This window comes from Pocillopora damicornis, chromosome 10 (genome assembly GCF_964200805.1).
Source record: "Pocillopora damicornis chromosome 10, jaPocDami1.2, whole genome shotgun sequence".
Taxonomy (NCBI): domain Eukaryota; kingdom Metazoa; phylum Cnidaria; class Anthozoa; order Scleractinia; family Pocilloporidae; genus Pocillopora; species Pocillopora damicornis.
In genome coordinates this window covers 19,754,393-19,776,461 of record NC_142679.1, presented here as the reverse complement: position 1 = coordinate 19,776,461, position 22,069 = coordinate 19,754,393, and the positions used below count along the sequence as shown (strand labels likewise).

Genomic DNA, 22,069 nt, shown 5'->3' with positions numbered 1-22,069 from the left:
GGATTCAGTTCGTCCACGTCTTCTGCGAAGACCTTGGAAAGTTCAAAGAAACTACTGCCACGGCTGTTACAGATACGATCGAGGAGAACGAGGAGAAGCACAAGATGGAAATTGAGTTGTGTAAAGCAGCGGATGCAGTTGTCGCTGTCGGCTCACGTCTACAACAGAAGTACAGCAGAAGTCTACCAAATGTGGAAGTAGAGATCATCACCCCCGGAATCGTGGAAAAGTTTTGCAATGAATCAATAGAATCAAGAGAACATACAGGTGTATTATCGAGGACGTTGAATGCCTTTAAGTCTTACATGTTCATGAAGACATTCAACGTCTTCATGTTCGGCCGAGCAACCTTTGAAGACCTCACGTTAAAGGGTTATGATATAGTAGCAGATGCCATAGGTTCCCTTGGAGGGAAATTTGAGCTCACATTTGTTGGCTCTTCTCCTGGTGAGCACCGAAACGTGGAGCGATGGTTTCTCCAGAACACATGCATCAAACGTAAGCAGATAACGATTCGTGGTTATTGCACTGATCAGGATGAACTGAAAGGAATGTTTCACCAGTCAGACCTTGTTGCTCTTCCTTCACGTACTGAAGGATTTGGGTTAGTTGGCCTCGAGGCCATTTCTTGTGGAGTTCCTATTCTTGTTTCTGTTGAATCTGGAGTAGCTGAGGCTTTGCAAAATGTAGAAGGTGGAAACGCTGTCATTGTTGGATCAGATGAAGATGAATGGGCACGGAGGATAAGTGAAGTTTTCAGCCAAAGTCCAGAAGAGAGACAAGCCAATGCCAGACAGCTCAGAGAGAACTACAGGAATGTTTACTCTTGGAAAGCAGAATGTGAGAGATTTAACAGGCTGATTGAAAATGTTGTGAAAACTGCAAATGGTGAGTTCACCTCTTTTAATTTTCTTTTTGTTCAGTACGTTTGCTGAAATGTTATGCTACATGTAGGAAGCTAAACCATATGTGTAGACTGAGCTACATAAGGTAAACTGAGTACTGGTACGTGTAGATAAACACAAGAACGAGTAAAGTGCACCTTTAGTCCTGAGTTGTTGCATTTATCTAGAGTTGTGGTTGGACTACAAGTGTTCAAGTGCACTGTCTTTTGCACCAAACAGATTGCCTTGTAAGGGTATGTATCTTGCACCAATCATATTACAGCATTAGGATATCTTACACCGTTTACAGCATTTGGGTATTGTTTTCTTGCAAATTATGTCATCAAATCAAGGGACTGTGCACAAAGGATGGTCTTAACCAGAAATTTTGGGCTCATTTGTTAAGTGTAATGGTTTGTGGCCTTTGCCTTAAGGTTGAGATTTATCAGGATATGGAAGGATCACATTTGACTTTTTGTATCATTTTTAAGTTAAAATATGTTTTTTCCTTTCTTTTTCTTATGATGCACATGCCAAACAACTCACATTCCATCAAGTACCATAGAAATAATGTTTAAAGTCCAATCAGAACATACATAATCATTGCACTACATGAACATTGTGTAATTTTTCATGTGCTTGAATTATACTCTACCAATCAAATTCCACTTTGCTCCATCATGTGTCATTTCCTCGTAAACAACCTGCATTCTATCGCATATTCCAAATGCATTTTCCAACTCCACCAAAAAAAATTCACACAAAACCAAATGGGACTGATGGTGAACTTTCCATGCAACTGCTACCATGGACTTAACCCAATTGCATGTCAATTCATTGTAAACAACCTGCATTTCATCCTGTATTTCACACACACAGGGCAAAGGCCAGATAGGCAACAACCAATCAAGGAGCCCTCTTTGAATTATTTTCCTTTTCTCCTGTTTAATGTATCCTAACTTATTCAAGGTTACGATATATCTTTGGTTAGGGTCTATTGGAAATACAACAGAGTTTCAGTTTGCTTTTTGTCATAAAATTAGGTGGAATTCTATTTTTTGGACAACTAACTGTAGATAAATAATTTTTATTTCCTCTCTGTTAGAGGAACAGCAGAGAGTGTGGTCTCTTTTGCAACTGTTATTTGGTGTCTTCATGCAACATGCTCTCTTTCAAACGGGGAATAGAGGGTGTTGTTTGATGGGACCAAACTATGGCAGTGAAGGAGACAACAGTTAGTGTGGCACTGATGCATTTCATTTTTGCTTAGAAGTATTTGGACAATAGAGAAAATAGGCCACAAAATACCTGTGTGGGTTCAGATAAATTACATTTTTATTTTCTTTCTCTTAAGGGGAAGTAATACAATATTTGCGTTTGTTTTAAAGTTATGCTCTTTTTCTGTTACAAAAATGAAAACATTAGTAGACAAAATGTCCCATCTCAACCCACCCAGCCAGAAAAATAACTCTTGCCTGCTAGACATGCTTATGCTTCACCTTAGCTAAGTCTGTTTAGATATTTCCATGTTTGAAACTGTTAGTAATATTTTAAATCATTGAGAATTTTGATTCTACTGTGGAATGAGATAAAGATGCAAAAGAAACTGAAGCAATATATATACTGTATGTGGTAATCATTTTCATTTGTTCAAGTTGTTGTCGGTATCTATTCATTGGTAATAAGCTCTATGTTTGATTGGTGTTGCCTCATTGTAATGTTCTCACATTTCAGTGGTTAATTAGGTAGGAAGTGAAAAAACCTTGTTATATTAGGATTAAATTTGACTGTTACAATTTAACAGGTGGTGAAATGAATATTAATGTTGATGTGGATGACTTGAAACCTGAAGAACAGAATATGCAGACTGGCATGTTGGCAACAGAGTCTGTCAGATGCCAAGAGGTTCAGCAGCCTAGAGCATCTGCTACATCAGCTGCATCTGGAGGTTTGTTCTATTCACAGAAAGAGGATCTCAATGCCCTTGAAAAGAAAATCTTTCTATCAATTGTGCAAAATTATCTCCAGACCACACCACCACAGTCTCCTGAAGAGCACAGTAGGTTCATGGAATACACACAAAAAATGAGGCTCATCATTACTGGTGTTGCTGTAGGAAGTTTGGTGATAGCAGTGAAGTGTGAATCTCTAAAGATATTGGAGGAGTTGTGGACAGATTACTCATCTGGTCATCTTGGTGAAGTGGTTCAGAATTGTTTTGTAACTGAAAAGATCTTAAAGGAACTGAACCTGGCTGAGCTGAGGCTGAAGACAACAATGGACATAGAAGAGTACAATGTATGCAAAATGTTCTTTGAGAAAGATGCACTTAGAGGTTGGTAGAAAGAATGTAACAGGGCCTGGTCCTACTAAGAATTATTTGTCAAGGGACTTGAATGAAATCCATCAGTCTTTCCACATGATGTATGGTAGGGTACATGTCATGGGGGGATGGGTCCAGTTTTTATATCAAGAGTTAGGGTACTTGTCTCATGAATAAATTCATGCTGACCACTGTATGTAAACCATGCCAATGCAAGAAGAAATTTGTTTGCAAGACATTTCATTTGATGTTTTGTTCTTCTCAAACATCTCTTCCCAGTAGCCTGTTATCTTTCCTACTAAGACATCTGGCTTGATATTTCCTCTCTAGAGGGTTGTATTTATCTTTCCTTAATTTATTCAATTGCATCCATTAATCAAAGGTTAATTGGCAAGACTTTAGTTGGAGGGACCATGAAAGAAAATTTTTTCTAGCTTTTGCATGTTGGGTGTTTTTAAAAATAGTTTGAGGTGTCTTTATCTTGTAAAATGTGTGTCTTTTTGTAAATCTGATTTTAGATGCTTTATCCTCTGAATTCCACACCACAAGTTCAACCAGTGAAAGTCCACAAAAAAAAGAACAATGGGAAAAAAGTGAACAGAAGACAAAGATTATGGAGACAGCAAAATTGGAAGGTGAAAAGGAAATTAAAAACTTGTATTAATTCATTATGGAAATTTTTATGAACAGTAATAATAATTATGTGATAAATCTTTGAAGAATAATTTCAGTGCAATAATGTGGTATCAATAATTTAATATAATTGTACACAGTTCCACTTATGGGAACTAAACATTTGAAAAGAAGCTGTGAATGCTAGTCTCTCCATTTTTTACCTTTACACCTGTGTGGAAATACAGAAACCTTATGTAAAAGACTAAAGGCAGGTACATATAGATAACACTGCTAGATTGCATGATTTATTTCTGTAAATGTTTTGATATGGATAAACTAGCAGTAATAGTTCCCTTTCAGTCACCATTAACTTTTCTCACTTTCTTCTGTCCTTTCTTCTGTGTTCTATGGTTTTGAATGTCAGTATTTAGTGATTTCCTCATTATTTGTTGTCTTTAAAATCTGATTTTAGGTGCTTCATCATCTGAATTCCACTCCATAAGTTCAACCAGTGAAAGTCCACAAAAACAAGAAGAGCTGAAAAAATGGAAACAGAAGGCAAAGATTGTTGAGACAGAGAAACTGAAAGGTGAAAACAAAATTCAAAGACGTATTAAGTTATCATGGAAAGTTGTTGTGAACAGTAATAACTATTTATTATTTGACAAAGCTTTGAAGGATTATCCTAATGCAGTAATGTGGCATATAGTATTATTTTAAGAGTACAACTTATGGTGAAAAACTTACAGTGCATCTGAAGAGAGGCTGTGAATGCTGATCTCTCCCTGTACTTTTTGTTCTTAGGTACTTCATCCCTCACTGTAATACCCACCACTGGTCATGGAAAAGAACTTATAGGAAAAGCACAGGGAAGGAAAGGTGAACAGGAAGCTTAGTTTGAATTAATATCTGTAGTGAATATGTCCAGTGTGTTCAGTTATTATGTCAAGTGTAAAGAAGTGTGCTTTTGGGATTAAACATTTAAGGTTGTAAGGGTCTTTAGGGTAAAACTTAACTGACAATTATTTGAAATACTCTCAGTTCTTCATTAAAAAGATTAATTTGAAAGAAATTAAAACCCAATTTAGATTTCCTTAAATTTTGCATCTAGGATAAATTTCATGCACTTTATAGAGATGGTCACATGACTTGTTGGTTTGCCATGTTATCATCTTTCAAATGAAAGTAACACCTTGAATACTAATATTGCTGTAAATAATGTAAAATACATAAATGTAAATTATTCCAAATATGATTGTGCCTCACTCTTTACTTATGTCAAAGGGAATTTGAGTTGGTTTGTGGAATTAAAACAATATACTGTATGTGTGTATTTCAAATAGGTGTTTTTAACAGCTTTTTAAATCTATCCTTATAGCTACAAGTTTGTATGCTTGTTTTAAACTATTTATTAGAAGATATGCTAATCTCCCTCTGTATACCTTTGTTTTTAGGCATGTTGCCTCTCCCTGGATCTTCCACCTCTGATCCTGAAGAAGAACTAGAAGAGCTACGTATGAAACTTCAAATTATGATAGGTGAATGAAAAAAATGCTGTTAAATTGACTTTGATGGTAAAACTAAACCAAGAATGTTATTAAATACATTTAGTTCTCAATCAAAATATGTTTTTTAAGGAAATTTCACCCAATTTAGTTTACCCTCACTCTGTGTTTTGCTAGGAGGGAATATTGAGATGGTAGAGTCTGAAGATGGTGAAAGAGTATATAATGATAAACTAACTTTTTTCAGTGTTGATCTTAAATTATGCCTTAAAAAACTGACAATGGTGTAGTTTAGATAGATTTTGTACACAGTATGTAATCTGTCAATTACATGTTGGCTTGACCTGTTATCATGTTGCTATTAAAAGTAACACCATGAATTCCTCTTTGTACTTTTCCCCTTAAAGTTGACTCTCATTACTGTGGACACCCTCAGGGGGAGATTTAGTGTCTGTAATAGCAAAAAGTTTGTAATAATGGGGTACAAGAGAAATGAACATTTGTTTTGTTTCTTAACATATGAAATAAAGTTTCCACAAACCAGAAAAAGATCTGGCTGTAAGCGGAAAATTTCATATGTTCACACCCAATTGAAGAATGGTTTCTTTATTTCCCTTTTTCATAATGTTGGTTCATAGTATGCTAGTCATGATTTTGGACAGAGTAAATAAGTGTCTGTTACAGCAAGAGAAAAAACAAGTGAAAAGTCATGCTGGGGGGCAGGAAAGAGTCTGCATTATTGCAATAGCAAGAGTCTGTTATAGAGGGAATTTATTTCAGTCATTCATGCTGTATGTGTTTCTCCAGGGGCTGGCTCTTGTCTGCAGTGGCAAGGTGTCTGTAATAATGAGGTGACCACAGGGCTAGAGTCAACGGTAGATTAATCCAAATTTGGCATTGTCATTTCCTTTCTGTCTGGTTGTATTTATCTTTGGCTTCAAATATAAATAAAATAAAACAAGCTAAAATAAAAATTGGCAAGATTTTAGTTGAAGGAGCTATAAAAGAAAATGTTACCTGTATTTGTGTGTGGGGTTTTTATATAAATGATTTGAGGTGTGTTGTATGGTTTTGAATGTCAGTATTTAGTGATTGCCTCATTATTTGTTTTCTTTTAAATCTGATTTTAGGTGCCTCATCTTCTGAATTCCACTCCATAAGTTCAACCAGTGAAAGTCCACAAAAACAAGAAGAGCTGAAAAAATGGAAACAGAAGACAAAGATTGTTGAGACAGAGAAACTGAAAGGTGAAAACAAAATTAAAAGACAGTAATAACAATTTATTGCTAAATAAAGAACTAAAGAAATAAAAACAAGAGTCTGTTATAGAGGGAATTTATTTCAGTCATTTCTGTATGTGTTTCTCCAGGGGCTGGCTCTTGTCTGCAGTGGCAAAGTGTCTGTAATAGTGAGGTGACCACAGGGCTAGAGTCAACTGTAGATTAATCCAAATTTGGCATTGTCTCATTCTCTACTTTAGCTAAAGATGGTATCGAGTTGGCATGCAGTAAAAATACATAATAGTTGTTTTCAACAATGATCATTGGAGTTATAAAAAATCGCACGTGCGCGCATAAGCTTGATACGTCTGCCTCAGTAGTATATACGAGGTGGTCCTTTTCTTTTTCTATTGTTGGCGGTTTACCGTTTTAAAGAATAGACTACGATGTAATAGCACTAAAATACAAGACGGCTACCAACGACAAGCAAACTTGTTCGTTTCAATCACCGTTCTAACCGACCTTCCCGATATGCCGTTACAAACTACTGCGACTTCGTAATCGGAATATATGAATAATTTATCATTTTCCAACTGAATTATTTTATCAAAATAGGTATTTGTCACTCGGTTAAAAAAAAAAAAAAAACATCCGTCACAACGGCTTGGCAATTCAAAATAAATTTACTCTCAGTGTATCGTAATTAGAAGCAGTAGAAGAATCGGCTAAGGCGTCCGTTTGTAACCAGTTGTCGCATTCTTAATGCAAACCCACGCGCGAATGTTTATTTCATAGCTTTATCATCGGTGAACATACTGTTCTCGAAAACCGGTTCGTTCATCGCGCCATTTATTCCAAAACTAATAAGTTCCACTAACTTATTTTAATGGTGTTATTTAATGGTGTTGTTGAAAAAAAATTAATCATTAACTAAAACAAAAATAATTGATTAGATGAGAAAAATATTACAGTGAATTTTATGGGAAATATTAAAGGAAAAAGAACTGTAGGGCTGATTTAGACAACCAAAAAAAAGTACTTTAAGCTTTCTGAATGACTAATAAAAAATATATATATTTAATATAATTAATACATTAATATAATAAATAGATCCTTAAAACATTGTCAAAAGTTATATATTTCGGCAAAACGATACGATTTCGTTACTTCAGTCGACGGCCCAAAGATTAAACTATGAATGAAGCGCTGACAACTAGACTTTACTCATTAAAGAATACAAGGAAATTTAGATCTTGTCATGAGCTGTCATAAAAACTTACAATAAAATCACGTGTCGTGCACCGTCAATAAATGATTCGAAAAACGGAAACATCGGAGCATTTATTTTTTTTTCCTTTTATTCGGGGTTTTTATTGAATGAGGGCGACAGTTCTTTTTCCTTTAATATTTCCCATTAAACTGACTGCAATATTTTTCTTATTGTTGTTTTTTTGGTAAATGATTAACTTTTTCCCGCTTTTTCACTCATGGTCATTTTCCGCTGTTCTGTGTTTTAGGATTTAGGGTCATTTTCGGTAAAATTTCCGCACAGCCCCATACTACATTATGCATTCTGTTCTTGGATAGAGAAAACAACGACAAAAACAATACATTGCCATTAGATTTGTTTTACAATAGTATGGGGCTGTTTTACCTCATTTTCCGCCATTCCGCCGTTCGGCCGTTCCGGCTTTTATGGTTGCCCGAGATTAGGAAGCAATATTAGTGAGTATTCGCTTCGTTACTCGCTTAATTATACCCGTGTTTCGATGCCTTTTGTAAGTGACATTTTCCTTCCCAGCTAATTCATCAACAACTCAAATCAAGCAAATCTTCTGCTACTATTCGTTATTCCATAAATTTGCGAAGCGATGCGACATGCGTCAGTGTAGCATTATAGCTACACTGACATTATGTAAATTTTCCGTTGTCGACTTGTCTCATTTTCAAACCTAAAAGTTCTTTGTTTTACACACCAATGTAATGCAAAGGATACTTATAGCACTGAATAACAAAGGCACATGAGTTGCACATTTTTTTCCACCGTGCGCGCAAAACAGTCGTATATGTGCGCCTGACTACCGTGCGTCTGAGCATATGTAATTCGTCTTCGCAGTTAACACATACGCGAGGGGTACTGTATCATTCATAACTCTGAGAGACTACAAATCGAACTTCGTTGACAAACCGACCTGCCGACTAATCGACCCCACCAAATCCGAGATTGGCAGAATCAGCAAAGCAATCCTCGACAGAAAAATCACGAGAGCAACACGGCATCTGTGATCGAGTGGTTTAAAGACATTAAAAACAAAAAAAAAACACAGTTTACTTTGACATCGAAGAATTATATCCCTCCATTAGCCAAGACCTCCTGAACAGAGTACTCGACTTAGCTTCAGCCTACGACGTCACCAACGACGAAGAAACATGTAACACATGCAAAACAGTCGATCCTTATGCACAAACAGCAACCTTGGTAAAAGAAGGTCGATACAACATTTGACGTCCCAATGGGCAGCCACGACGGTGCTGAAACATGCTAGCTTGTAGGAAGCCTTTCTTCCTTTCCCAACTTCGAAACATCAACATAAGACTTTACCGAAACGACGGACTGGCCTTTTCAAACGCCACACCGAGAGAAACAGATGACAGAAAATTTGCCGCGGTTTTTTCGACGAGGCGTCGTAAGAAGTTGTTTCGTGATGGTATAGGAATATTCAACCATCGCACAACGATTTCTCACAACGCCTCGTCGAAAAAATCGAGTAGTTTCTACGCACAATGCACTGGAAAGCTTACTTCTTCTTCAACTTTGATACGACCACTCGCTCTTAAGACATATACGACTTCAAGTCTACCAAGAACCCCTCTCGGATCGACTAGTTAAAGGAATTTGTAGATGACATGCTAAAGATGATATTTACAAAACATTTTAAACATTTAGACTGAACAGTTTTTCAGTTATTCTCAACAAATTTTTTTCGGTTTTAGAGCATTTTTGTTCAAATAAAGGTAATCTACTTTTACTTTTGAAAAAGTAAAAAAATCAAACATTTTCAACACTAGGTAAACATCACCATGAAGATTAAATATTCTAGCCATGTAAATAGCTCAATGGCATTAAATTTTTTGATATTTTTTCCAGTAAATGCTTTAAAAGAAATTATTCCCTACCTAAGATATTAACCTTTTTCTGTCTTTACTTTCATCCATAAATACTGTTAAATGTTCTCAGCTATTATTCAGCAACTAAGTTCAGCAACTCCATAATTTCAGTCAAAGGTAGAATTAAATTAACTGTGGCATGTGATGGTGAAGAAATACTTAAAGATAGCTTATTTCATTGTTCTTTCCCAAGACCTCTATACATGATATGCTTTAAATTTTTATATCAGGTGAGGCACAAAGTGCTAAATATATTTCTGTGTACCTTTGCTCTCAGGTAGTTTTCCTGTCCTTAAATTTTCAACCATTTGTCTTGAGGAAACACTAGCTGCACTATGCAAGCAGCTTCAGAGGTTCAGAATGGAAGGTGAATATAAAATGTTTATCGATTCATTATCAGAGAGAAATAAATCCAAGAATGCTATTAAACACCCTTGTATCAAATTATCACTTTTCAAGGGAAATTATTCCTTATTTAAAAGAACCTGTTGTCTGATTCTATTCTATTGATGAGTGCTTCCACTTCTTCTTCAAATCATACATTTTCAAGGAAAACTATTCCTAAGTAAAGATGACATCTCCTCCTTTACAGTTATTAAGTGAGATTGCTGTCTTATACTTTTGGCTATTATGTAAAGTGTTAGCTTTTATATGAAATTTTTCTTAATTTAGTCTTTGCTAATTCTGTGCTGTATTAAGTTGGCTCTGGCTTATTATGATGAGACAATTTTTCTAAATGGTTGATTTCAACAATGACCATAGGAGATTAATCAGAAAACTGACACTATAACTGTGTTATCACATGACCCCAACACAATGTACAGTACTAGTTAAGTGCCTGTTTTTAATCATTTATGTGAAATAAGGCACTGAATGCTAAATACAGTGTATCCTTCTGTTTTCCTTTCCTTTCAGTTACTTTCCGTTCCCCTGAACTCTTAACTGCTGCTCTTGAAGAAAAACTCAAAGAACTACTCACAGAACTTGAGCGACAAAGAGATAAAGGTGAGTGAAACATGTGTATTGGCTCCATCGAACAGGGCAAAAGAAATATGGAAAGTGATGCAAGGAAATGGTTGCACTAGTATTTTAGGCTTGTTTTTCTAAGTAACAAGCTGAAAGGTTTTAGTTTGCCATAAAGGACTCCTAATTATATTATCTTCCCTCAAATATCTAAGTTCTGCATGCAACTTGCGAAATATCTCCACCACTCATTGCATGTTAAAACATGGAATGATCTAACCCCTCCTCTTATATAATGCTATCAACCAAGAATGCTGTTAAATGCTTTATACCATTTTGCTACCTTCTCTCAGGTAGTTTACCTCCCACTATTTCCACCATTGAAGTAGAAGTAGACGAACTACTCAAGAAATTTCAGAAAAGGGGGACAGAAGGTGAATAAATAATGCGCATTTAGAGAAAACAATTGTAGTAGAATGCTATTAAAATATTTCCAGTTCTTGTAGAATTACATTACCGCTCGTGTATACATTAACCAAAAAACGCGAATAAAACGCGCCAAAAATCGCATGCAAATGCGAATTTAAAAAAATGTGCGCGTCAAAAAATTGCACATGCGCGCATAAGCTTGATACCTCTGCCTCGTTAGTATATATGAGGTAATCCTTTTGTTTTTCTATTGTTGGCGGTTTACCGTTTTAAAGAATAGGCTAAATAGAAAAACGAATAGAAAAAAATAGAAATAATAGAATAGAAAAACAAAATGATTACCTCATATATTCTAAAGAGGCAGACGTATCAAGCTTATGCGCGCACGTGCGATTTTTTGACGTGCACATTTTTTTTAAATTCGCAATTACATGCTTTTTTTGGCTACAATGTAACAGGACTAAAATACTACACTGCTACCAACGACAAGAAAACTTGTTCGTTTCAATCACCGTTCTAACCGACCTTCCCGATATGCTGTTACAAACTACTGCGACTTCATAATAGGAATATATGAATGATTTATCATTTCCCAACGGAATTCTTTAATCAAAATTTGTCACTTCGTATAAAAAAAAAACATCCGTCACAACGGCCTTGAGAATTCGTTCTCGGTAACCAGTTGTCGCATTCTTAATGCAAACCCACGCGTGGACGTTTATTTCATAGTTTTATCATCGGTGAACTTGCTATTCTCGAAAACTGGTTTATTCATCGCGCCATTTATACAAAAACTTATAAGTTCTTCTAGCTTATTTTAATGGTGTTGTGTTACAGTATGGTTACCTGTCACGACTACGCCTTGTTCTTACCCATATCCATATTTTTATCGGAAACCGGATTTGCGTCTCGTTTTAAAATTTGTAAAATCATCGAGCGATGTTCACCAAATTGCTCATAAAAGGGAAGGGAAAAATTAAATGCAGGATACATTTAGCTCAAGTTTGTATAAGACTCGCAGACACGTGCAATTGGACAAAACATCAATACGGCGATACTTATGTCAGTCAACACAGTAATTCAGGACTTTTAGAAAATTGGTGGCTCCTAAAGGAGCCGTTTTTCATTAAAGGAAGCTGTTACCAGGCTCTTCCTTCGCGTTGGACCACAGTAGAAGTAACTTTTCGGAGGTGGCTAATGTATTTACAGCACTCAGCAGCAGTCCCAGAGTCCCTGAACCGATAGATGCCCGCGACAAGTTTGTCCTTGTTAGTTGGCTTGACAACGCGACGCAAGCGAATGTTTTCAGTTCGTGTCAGGGGAGCTTTAAAGGATTCATGTCCGGGCTTTCAGCAGGAGTAGGCCAGTATTTTATGTTATTATCTTCGAATCTTCGTCTTTGACATTGCGATTTACTATAACTTGACCTTTCATTGTTGTAATATATTGCGCTCCGCAACCAAACAAATCATCACGTGCGATGCGAAATGAAACTGTTTACATTTCTGTACGTAAACGCTGAAGCGAGCGCCGATTGCAATGAATAAAATGAAACATCATTCACAATCTTAAATGGTATTGCTTGTGATCCTCATCGAAGGTGATCGAGGTAAGTTCGAAGTTTCGAGGAAATCATCACCAGCGATGCGAACACCAAATAGTTCACATCCTGCTGCGTAAACATTCAAGGGAACGCTAATTGCAATGAAGAAATTGGGAAGCAATATTAGTGAGTATTTGCTTCGTTACTCGCTTAATTATACGCGTGTTTCGATGCTTTTCGATGCAAGTGACATTTTCCTTCCCAACTGATTTATCCACAACTCAAATCAAGCAAATCTACTACTACTACTCGTTCTTCGATAAATTCGCGAACCGATGTGACATGCGTTAGTGTAACATTATAGCTTTTTTCATAACGTGAGTTTTTCCTAAAAAGTTGTAGGAGTGAAGCCATGAAACTTCAGGAGAAAAAATGAGAAATGAAAAAAGAACGTGAATGTGGTTTTAGTCATCTTTTAGAATAGAATTAATGTTATTAATAAGCAAGAATGCTTCTGTCAGCAATTATGAAAAATGATACTTGTCAATGCAAATTATTTGAAATGTGTTTCTGCCTCATTCTCTTCTCTAGTTAAAGGTAGTGCTGAGTTTCCATGCAATGAATTAAGGAAACGTTACATACATGTAGAGTGATTTCTTTGCAGTTGCTCTCAATAGTTTCTTTTTTTTTGGTTTTAAAGCTTCTGTTTTTAAATGAAGGTAATCAACAGTGTTCATGTACCTGCTAGTATCTTTAAATGCAAGTTAGTATGCTTTTTCCCAACTATTAATTAGTAGAAATGGTAATATCTCTCTGCATACCTTTGTTTATAGGCATGTTGCCTCTTCCTGGATCTTCTACTTTTGATCTTGGAGAAGAACTAGAAGAGCTACATAGGAAACTTCAAATAATGCAAGGTGAATAAAAATATGCTGTTAAATTAAATTTTGTGGTAAAACTAAACTAAGAATGCTTTTAAATACATTTAGTTCTCATTCAAAATATTTTTTTGAAAGGAAATTTCACCCGATTTAGTTTTCCCTCACTCTGTGTTTTGCTGTAAGGGAATATTAAGATGGTAGTGGCTGAGGATGGTGAAATAGTATATAATGTTAAACTAAGTTTTATCGGTGTTGATCTTAAATTATGCCTTAAAAAACTGACGATTATATAGTTTAGATAGATTTTGTACATCATATACAATCAGTTAATCACATGTTGGTTTGACCTGTTATCGTGTCGCTATTTAACACCATGAGTTGCACTTTGTACCCTACCCCTGAGGGTTGACTCCCATTGCTACGGACACCCTCGCAGGGAGATTAAATGTCTGAAATAGCGAAAAGTCTGTAATAACGGGGTGTGAGAGATAGGAAATTGTTTTGTTTCTCAACATATGAAATAAAGTCTCTAACATGGCCTCACAAACGGGAAAGAGATCTGGCCGTAAGCAGGAAATTCTCATGTTCACACCCTGTTGAAGAATGGTTTATTTTTTTTCCTTTTTCATAATGTCGCTTTATAGTATGTTAGTTAGGATTTTGAATGAAGCATTAAGTGTCTGTTAAAGCAAGAGAAAAAAACAAGTGAAACTTCGTGCTGGGGGGCTTGAAAGTGTCTACATTTCGGTAAAAGGAAGAGTCCGTTTTAAAAGGAGTTTATTTCAGTCATTTCTTCATGCTTTTCCCCAGGGGCTGGCTCTTGTTTGCAGTGTCGAGGTGTCTGTAATAGTGAGGGGTACGCAGGGCGATAGTAAACTGTAGACTAATCCAAATTTGGCATTCTTTCACTCTCTGCTTTAGCTAAGGATGGTATTGAGTCGGCACGTGGTAAAAATACACAATAGTTGTTTTCAACGATGATCGTGGAGTTATAATGAAGAACTTACACTGTTTTACTTTAACATGACAATAATTTGCTGTTTGCGCAATTACATCTGTTGTTATCTTTTATGTTTAAAGTCAGACACTGAATTTTGAAAAGCTCTGTATAACTTTGCCCCCAGGTTCTCTCCATTCTCTCCATTCTCTCCCCACCACTGATCTTAAGGAAAAGCTAAAGCAAGTATTTGAGGAAATTAGCAAGCTGAGAATGAGAGGTGAATAGAAAAATTCATATCTTGTCACTTTTAGGGAGAAACTGATACAAGAATGCTAATAACTGTCCATAAAGTTTGCTTAGGTTTAAAAAATAAGCTAAAAATATTGAATAGGTAAAAACCAAACATTTTCAAAACCAGGTCATCATCAGGGTGATGATGACCTAGTGTCGAAAAAGTTTGCTTTCTATATTTTTTAAATATTTTAGCCATGTAAATAGCTCAATGCCATGAAATGAATTCATATTTTTTCCAGTAAACACTTTAAGAGAAATTATTCCCTACCTGAGATATTAACCATTTTCTGTCTTTACTTTCATCCAAGAATGCTGTGAAATGTTCCCAGCTGTTATTCAGTAACTTTGTTTTGTTGAGGAAAATATTTTCAATTCAGTTTTGTCTCTTAATCCACAACTTCAGTTAAAGGAAGTATTAAATTAGCTGTGGCATGTGATAATGAAATATTACTTATAGATAGGTTATTTCATAATGATATAATGGAAAACTGGCATCATTTTTCTTTCACTTGACCTTGATACACGTTATCATGCTTCAACTTTTTATATCAGGTGAGGCACTAAGTACTAAATATATTTCTGTGTACCTTTGCTCTCAGGTCGTTTTCCTGGCCTTAAACTTTCAACCATTGATCTTAAGAAAAAACTAGTTGAACTGAGCATGAAGCTTCAGAGGCTCAGAATGGAAGGTGAATATAAAATGTTTATTGATTCACTATCAGAAAGAAATAATTCTAAGAATGCCATTAAAGGCTTTCACCCCCGTATCGAATTATCACTTTCCAAGGAAAATTATTCCTTATTTAAAAGAATCTGTTATCTGATTTTATTACTATTGATGAATGCTTCCACTCCTTATTCAAATTATAAATTTTCAAGGGAAACTATTCCTTAGTAAAGATGATCCCTCTTCCTTTATAATTATTAAGTGAGATAGTTATCTAATACTTTCAGTTCTTCACATGAGCCTAGTACAATGTGAAGTGTTTGTTAAATGCCTGTTTTTAACCATTTATGCGAGGTAAGGCACTGAATGCTAAATACAGTGTATCTCTCTGTTTACCTTTCCTTTCAGGTACTTTGCCTCCCCCTGAACTCTTTACTGCTGATCTTGAAGATGAACTAGAACAACTTGACTATCATATTTTTGAAAGAAAAATAGAGAAAGGTTAGTGAAACATGCGTATTGGCTCCGTTGAACAGGGCAAAAGAAATATGGAAAGTGATGCAAGGAAATGGTTATACTAGTATTTCAGGCTTGATTTTTTAAGTAACAAGCTGAAAGGTGAAACACTTTCTCTGAGTTTGTTATAAAGGGTTCCTATTATTTTCTCTCAAATATCTCAGCCCTGCATGCAACTTGCAAAACATCTGCGCAGCTCATTACATGTTGAAGCGTTGAATAATATGTATTTACTCCATATTTAATATAACCCCTCCTCTTATATAATGTTACCAACCAAGAATGGTGTTTAAAAATTCTTTAAACCATTTTGTTGTTTACTTCTTCTCTCAGGTAGTTTACCTCCCCCTGTTTCCATCATTGAAACAGCAACTAGACTACGCCAGGAACTTGAGAAAGTCAAGATGGAAGGTGAATAAATAATGCACATTTAGAGAAAAAACAATTTTTAGTAGAATGCTATTAGACACTCCCACTTCTTTATCGAAGTATCTTTTTCCACGAAACTCCTGCACGTGCAGTCTTTTTCTGCATTAATTATTAACAATTGCAATGCTCATTAGAGGCCTAAGATATAAATTACATTACTGCATTGGCACCCAGCACTTAGATAGAGACTGTTTTCACGAGTGGTAAATCCTAGCAATCCAGCAATCAGCCGTCATGTAGAAAGGAGACAACCTCACATTGCACTAGAAAAAAATATTGTGGAAGAAAAGAAACAAAATACCCGGCAAAAGTGAACTTCTTTTTAGCACGTGTTAAAAAATAACTAGCTTCTTAGGATAAGTTCATCCTGGTCTTAGAAACTTTCAAATTTTGTTACATATGCAAAATTACAGGTACTGTTTCATGTTATGTGTAGTTTCGTGGTGCGCGCTTGCAGTCCTCGGGATTTGCACGTGCATCAAGTGCGCGGTACTGTCGTGAATCTTGGATACAACTCTAGCATTTTATCAGAGTGCTTAGCCATTTTTAATCGTATCCATTTACAACCTTGATGTGTTAAGGCCCCGCAAGCATCAAATTGTGCTCTCATTCAGAACAAGGTGTACACATGAAGTTTGTAAATTGAGTTTGTGTGTCGAACGTTGAGGAGCCTTTGTGTAAGCCACCTCAGAGTTACGATGACCACATCGCGCTATCAGAGGTTATTAGCTTTACCATATTGCTGCTTCAATAGTGCATGTAGTACTAATGCATGTCAGTGAACTGTAATACATGTAGGAGGGTCTCAATGGGGCTAACTGTTAACCGTAATATAGCAAAAACATTTCGCTGTTAGTCGTAAAAATTGACGAATTTCAACCGTTAGTCTTAACATAACATAACTGTTTATTCACAATTCAAATTTTAATGAAAAGTAAAAAGGAAGCAAAAGAGGTTACCTATTTCAAGTTTGTCTCCTAAAATAATTAAAAATTGCAGTAAAATAGTTAAAAATGTCCTAAAACATTAGTAAAATGGCGTCTGACTCTGTTCTTGAAAATGTTCGGAGTTTCTGCCTCTGCAACTTTTTTAGGTAAATTATTCCCTTCATTGACTATATTTGCACAGAAAGAATACTTAAAACTGTTTAGCTTTGCAGGCAATGGTTTAAGTTTATGGCGATGGTTGGTTCTTAATGGTCGAAAATCATGTGCAAATGTAAAATACTCAAATAGGTGTAGCTCGTTAAGACTGTTAGCCGTCTTAAAGCACTCAGTAAGCGCAGAAAATAATCTTCTCTGATGTAGAGTTAGCCATTTAAGGACCTTTAAGCTTTCTTCATATGACATATCTCGGGCAATGTTTCTGATTGCATATCTAGGTATTCTGCGTCGTACTTTCTCTAAAATAGCCGAATCCTTTTTGAGGTGTGGAGACCACACTGGAGAGCAGTACTGAAGTATTGGACGGACTAAACTCATGTAAAATTTCGAGAACAATTTTGGATTCCAGGGGCCCTTTGTTCGACTTATAAATCGGAGCACGCTGTTTGCTTTGTTTTCAGGCTCCATAATAGATTTGATTTGATGTGAATTCCAAGATCCTTAACTTATTTATTGATTCAAGGATTTGTACAAAGCAGTACCGAAACAAGAACAATAGGACATGAGTTCCCTACTAGGTTTAAGCTCCAACCCAACCCCCTCCTAAAATAACTTAATAATATGAATAGACTAAATGGGCTGTTTAACAAGTGCACGCAACAAGGGTATTTACCCGGCGACATTTAGGACAAATTATTTTAAAGGTAAGAAAGTAGTCTCCATCAAAAACGTTGAAAAGTCTCTTGAAATAAAACGACTTAAGTTTACGCTTAAAAGAGTCAATAGAATCAGCCTGCCTAACATTATTAGGTATATTGTTCCACAAATTTTCTATCCTATTAAAATAGAAGTCCCGAAATGTTGATGTATGATTTTTATTAATCTTAAAGTTCAGCCCTGAGCACGCTTGACGCATCTGACTCTTAACAAAGGAAAAATAGTAATTAAATGAACAAGTTTGATCAATATTACCATGAAGACATTTAAAAAAGAAAACTAAGTCGAGATTAAGCGATCCTTATAAGATAAGGTACTACTATTTCTTTTTAGTACAAAGCGTGTAGCTCTTTTTTGCACATTTTTAACTAAGAATAAATTGCTGATAACAGACTGAGGTGCCCATAACTGAGAGCAATAGCAAAAGTGCGAACACACTAATGAACAGTAAAGACGCAACGGCGGAACACTGCCAACAATTCCTGCGCAGCTCCTTCTAATAAAGCCCAGTAACCTATTTGCTTTAGCAACTATCATGAGTATATGATCCTTCCGAGAGGTGTCATTTACGAGCACTACCCCCAAATCTTTTTCAGTAGAGACAACCTCCACATCTATACCATTTATACTATAGCTACGATATGAACTAATACGCTTCCTAGATATACGCAGATTACTGCACTTTGTAGGCTGAAAATACAATTCATTTGACAAGGACCAAGTTGTAAGTGAAACTAAATCCTACTGCCATTTCGAAAAATCAGCATCATTATTTATGATCCTATAACATTTAGAATCGTCAGCAAACATAGCCAGCGTCGCACTATTAATTACATTTGGCATGTCATTTACAAATAATAAAAAGAGAATCGGTCCTTGAAGTGACTCCTGGGGTACACCTGACCCAACGCCAGTCCAATTACTGAAAGTTCCATTTATAACCACTCTTTGACGCCTTCCAGTTAGGTATGAGTAAAACCAGGCGAGTAGGGGATCATCGATTCCAAACGTTTTTAGCTTCAACACGAGCTTTGCCGGGCACACAGAATCGAAAGCCTTGGCAAAGTCCAAGTTAATTATGTCTGATTCTAGCCCGCGGTCCAGTGCATGACCAATATCATAGAATACTTCAATAAGCCGAGTAACGCAAGACTTGACCTTTTGAAAACCATGTTGAAAAGGATACAAGATCTTCTCAACGTGAGAGACAAGGCGCGAGGCGACACACCGCTCCTGAACTTTAGGGATCACTGGAAGTAACGACACGGGGCGATAATTTTCGACAAACTCTCCTTTCCCTCAACTATAACGTTAGATTACAAAGAATTAACCAAAGAAATGTTTCTTTTTAACTCCTTAACAAGAAAAAGTTAGCCCTAACATGGCCAAAATTTTAACCGTTAGCCATAAAAGCCATCGCCCCATTGAGACCCTCGTGTAGCTCGTGCATTAAAGAACTTGTGTCTTTTTGTGTCCTTCATGATAGCATTAGAGAACGCCATGTATCCGACCATTAGATCAGGACTGGCGAAGTTTGATGTCAGTTTACCCGAGGAACTCCAGAACTATGTCAGCTACTTATTAAATGAGTCAGCCAAACTTCACTTCCGCAAGCAAGGTACTTAACATTGTTAAAATAAGCTTGTATTGGCTTTGAAACATATGTCCAGTTATCTATATTCGGTGGGAAGACTATTGAGAAATGCTAGGTTTGTGTAATGGTCAAGGAATTTTTCTTTTAACCCAGATTTGTGATCTTGTGTTGGGGTTTTTTCATTCTCTGTAGACCTGGTACCTTTATATAATCATCAAATGACCTGCGCGGTCTAATGCCCGTTCCTAATAAGGAAAAAAAAAAGATTTATAAATGAACCCTTTTATGAAGGCCGTGCGCGGTTGCGCTGGCAGGGACATGAAAAGCTGCAAGGCCAAGCGTGCGTCCACGTGAGAAGGAAGTAAAATGAGAAGAGCGGCGTTCATGAAATAAAAATCTGATTGACTGAGTAAGATCAAGCTGGACCCACATGAGCCTTCTACTCAGTCCATAAGTGCATAGAATTCTGATGTTAAGACTGGTCGCTTATGTGGTGTAACCTAAGTACTTTATGATCGTATTCTCAAGAAAAAGACGTCTCTTTCAATTTATCAACACGAATACTTCGTTGTTATGTTTGCAAAGCGAAAACAATTTTTTTCTCGTGTTCTTGAAAATGTTCTGAAACTTTAAAACCAGATTTGGAAAAAAACAACACCAGCAACTTCTCTCGAAGGCATTTTCGACTGCAGAGTTTTAGATTACTAGTGAGGGAAAAGATAATATTGGAATAAAACTTTATGACAATGAGTTACAACTTCTCAAATGATTTGCTGACATTTTAAGACTTGGAAAAGAAGAAGAAAAAAGGTTTGGCTTAATGTTTTTGGTATCGCACGACATTTTATTGTTCATACTGTCCGTCTCCTTGTTTTCCCAACTGGTTTCCTTTGACTTGGGATGATTCAACAATAAGTCGAAACGTGGAGACTCGAAATTATTTTTGTGTCCAATTTGCCGAGGTATTTTCTGTGGTTTGTCAGTTTTTAGACAAAAACAATGTAAAGTTAGGTTTTTTCGCTGTAATGTTTTCAAGTAAAAAAATTACTATTCTTTTGTTTTAATCCTTTAGTACTCCAATCACCTCGTGCCTTGGAGGAATTACGTGTAGCAATGGATAAAGACGAATTGAAAGCATTCCTTACTATTCACATCAGAGAAGGTGCATGGCAAGTGGTGCTGCTGTTTACGGATGAGCTCTCTATATCTAAACAACCATGGTACTGCTTTCGTGTAATTTATAACGAGGACGAGGACGAGGACGAGGACGAGGAAGTGTCTAATGAAGTGATATACAGTTCAATTTCAGGCATATTGTATGGGTGGCCAACAGAGTACGACCCTGATTTGATAACACTGTGTAAAGCGATCACCAACAGGGATTGGAAAGTAACCAGATTAATTCTCTCAAGGAGTCGGATATCTGATGAAGGTTTGAAGAACTTGAGTACAGCGCTTCCTCAGAGTGAACTTTACAGCTTGACACTGTATGGCATTGGTTCACAAAATCAAGGATTAAAACACCTGTGTGAAGCGCTGATCATTAGTGACTGCCATTTAACCAGCTTAAACGTCAGTCACAATATGTTAGGAGACGAAGGAATCATGCACTTGCGTGACGCGCTAGCCAACGTTAACTGCAGATTAACCACCTTAAACGTCAGTCACAATAGGTTAGGAGACGAAGGAATCGTGCTCTTGAGTAACGCGCTAACCAGCGTTAACTGCCATTTAACCAGCTTAAACGTCAGTCACAATATGTTAAGAGACGAAGGAATCGTGCACTTGCGTGACGCGCTAGCCAGCGTTAACTGCAGATTAACCACCTTAAACGTCAGTCACAATAGGTTAGGAGACGAAGGAATCGTGCTCTTGAGTCACGCGCTAACCAGCGTTAACTGCGGATTAACCACCTTAAACGTCAGGGAGAATAGCTGGGGAGACGAAGGAATCGTATACTTGGGTAACGCACTAACCAGCATTGACTGTACATTAACCAGCTTAAACGTCAGTAACAATTGGTTAGGAGACGAAGGAATCGTGCACTTGTGTAACGCGCTAACCAGCGTTAACTGTACATTAACCAGCTTAAACGTCAGTAACAATTGGTTAAGAGACGAAGGAATCATGTACTTGTGTAACGCGCTAACAAGCGTTAACTGTACATTAACCAGCTTAAACGTCAGTAACAATTGGTTAGGAGACGAAGGAATCATGCACTTGTGTAACGCGCTAACAAGCGTTAACTGCAGATTAACAAGCTTAAACGCCAGTCACA

At 36.5% G+C, this 22,069-nt stretch overlaps 1 protein-coding gene across 1 annotated transcript in view; it reads left to right on the top strand.

Annotated features, from left to right (window-relative positions):
• Positions 1–22,069, top strand: part of LOC113669106 (uncharacterized) — a 388,759-nt gene that overhangs the window by 53,923 nt on the left and 312,767 nt on the right. The window contains exons 5-15 of the mRNA XM_089185219.1: positions 3,726–3,842; positions 4,295–4,411; positions 4,627–4,701; positions 5,277–5,360; positions 6,458–6,574; positions 9,993–10,082; positions 10,631–10,720; positions 11,032–11,112; positions 13,484–13,567; positions 14,656–14,748; positions 15,365–15,454. Coding sequence (XP_089041345.1) covers positions 3,726–3,842; positions 4,295–4,411; positions 4,627–4,701; positions 5,277–5,360; positions 6,458–6,574; positions 9,993–10,082; positions 10,631–10,720; positions 11,032–11,112; positions 13,484–13,567; positions 14,656–14,748; positions 15,365–15,454 — 1,038 coding nt within the window. The remainder of the gene's footprint in view (positions 1–3,725; positions 3,843–4,294; positions 4,412–4,626; positions 4,702–5,276; positions 5,361–6,457; positions 6,575–9,992; positions 10,083–10,630; positions 10,721–11,031; positions 11,113–13,483; positions 13,568–14,655; positions 14,749–15,364; positions 15,455–22,069) is intronic.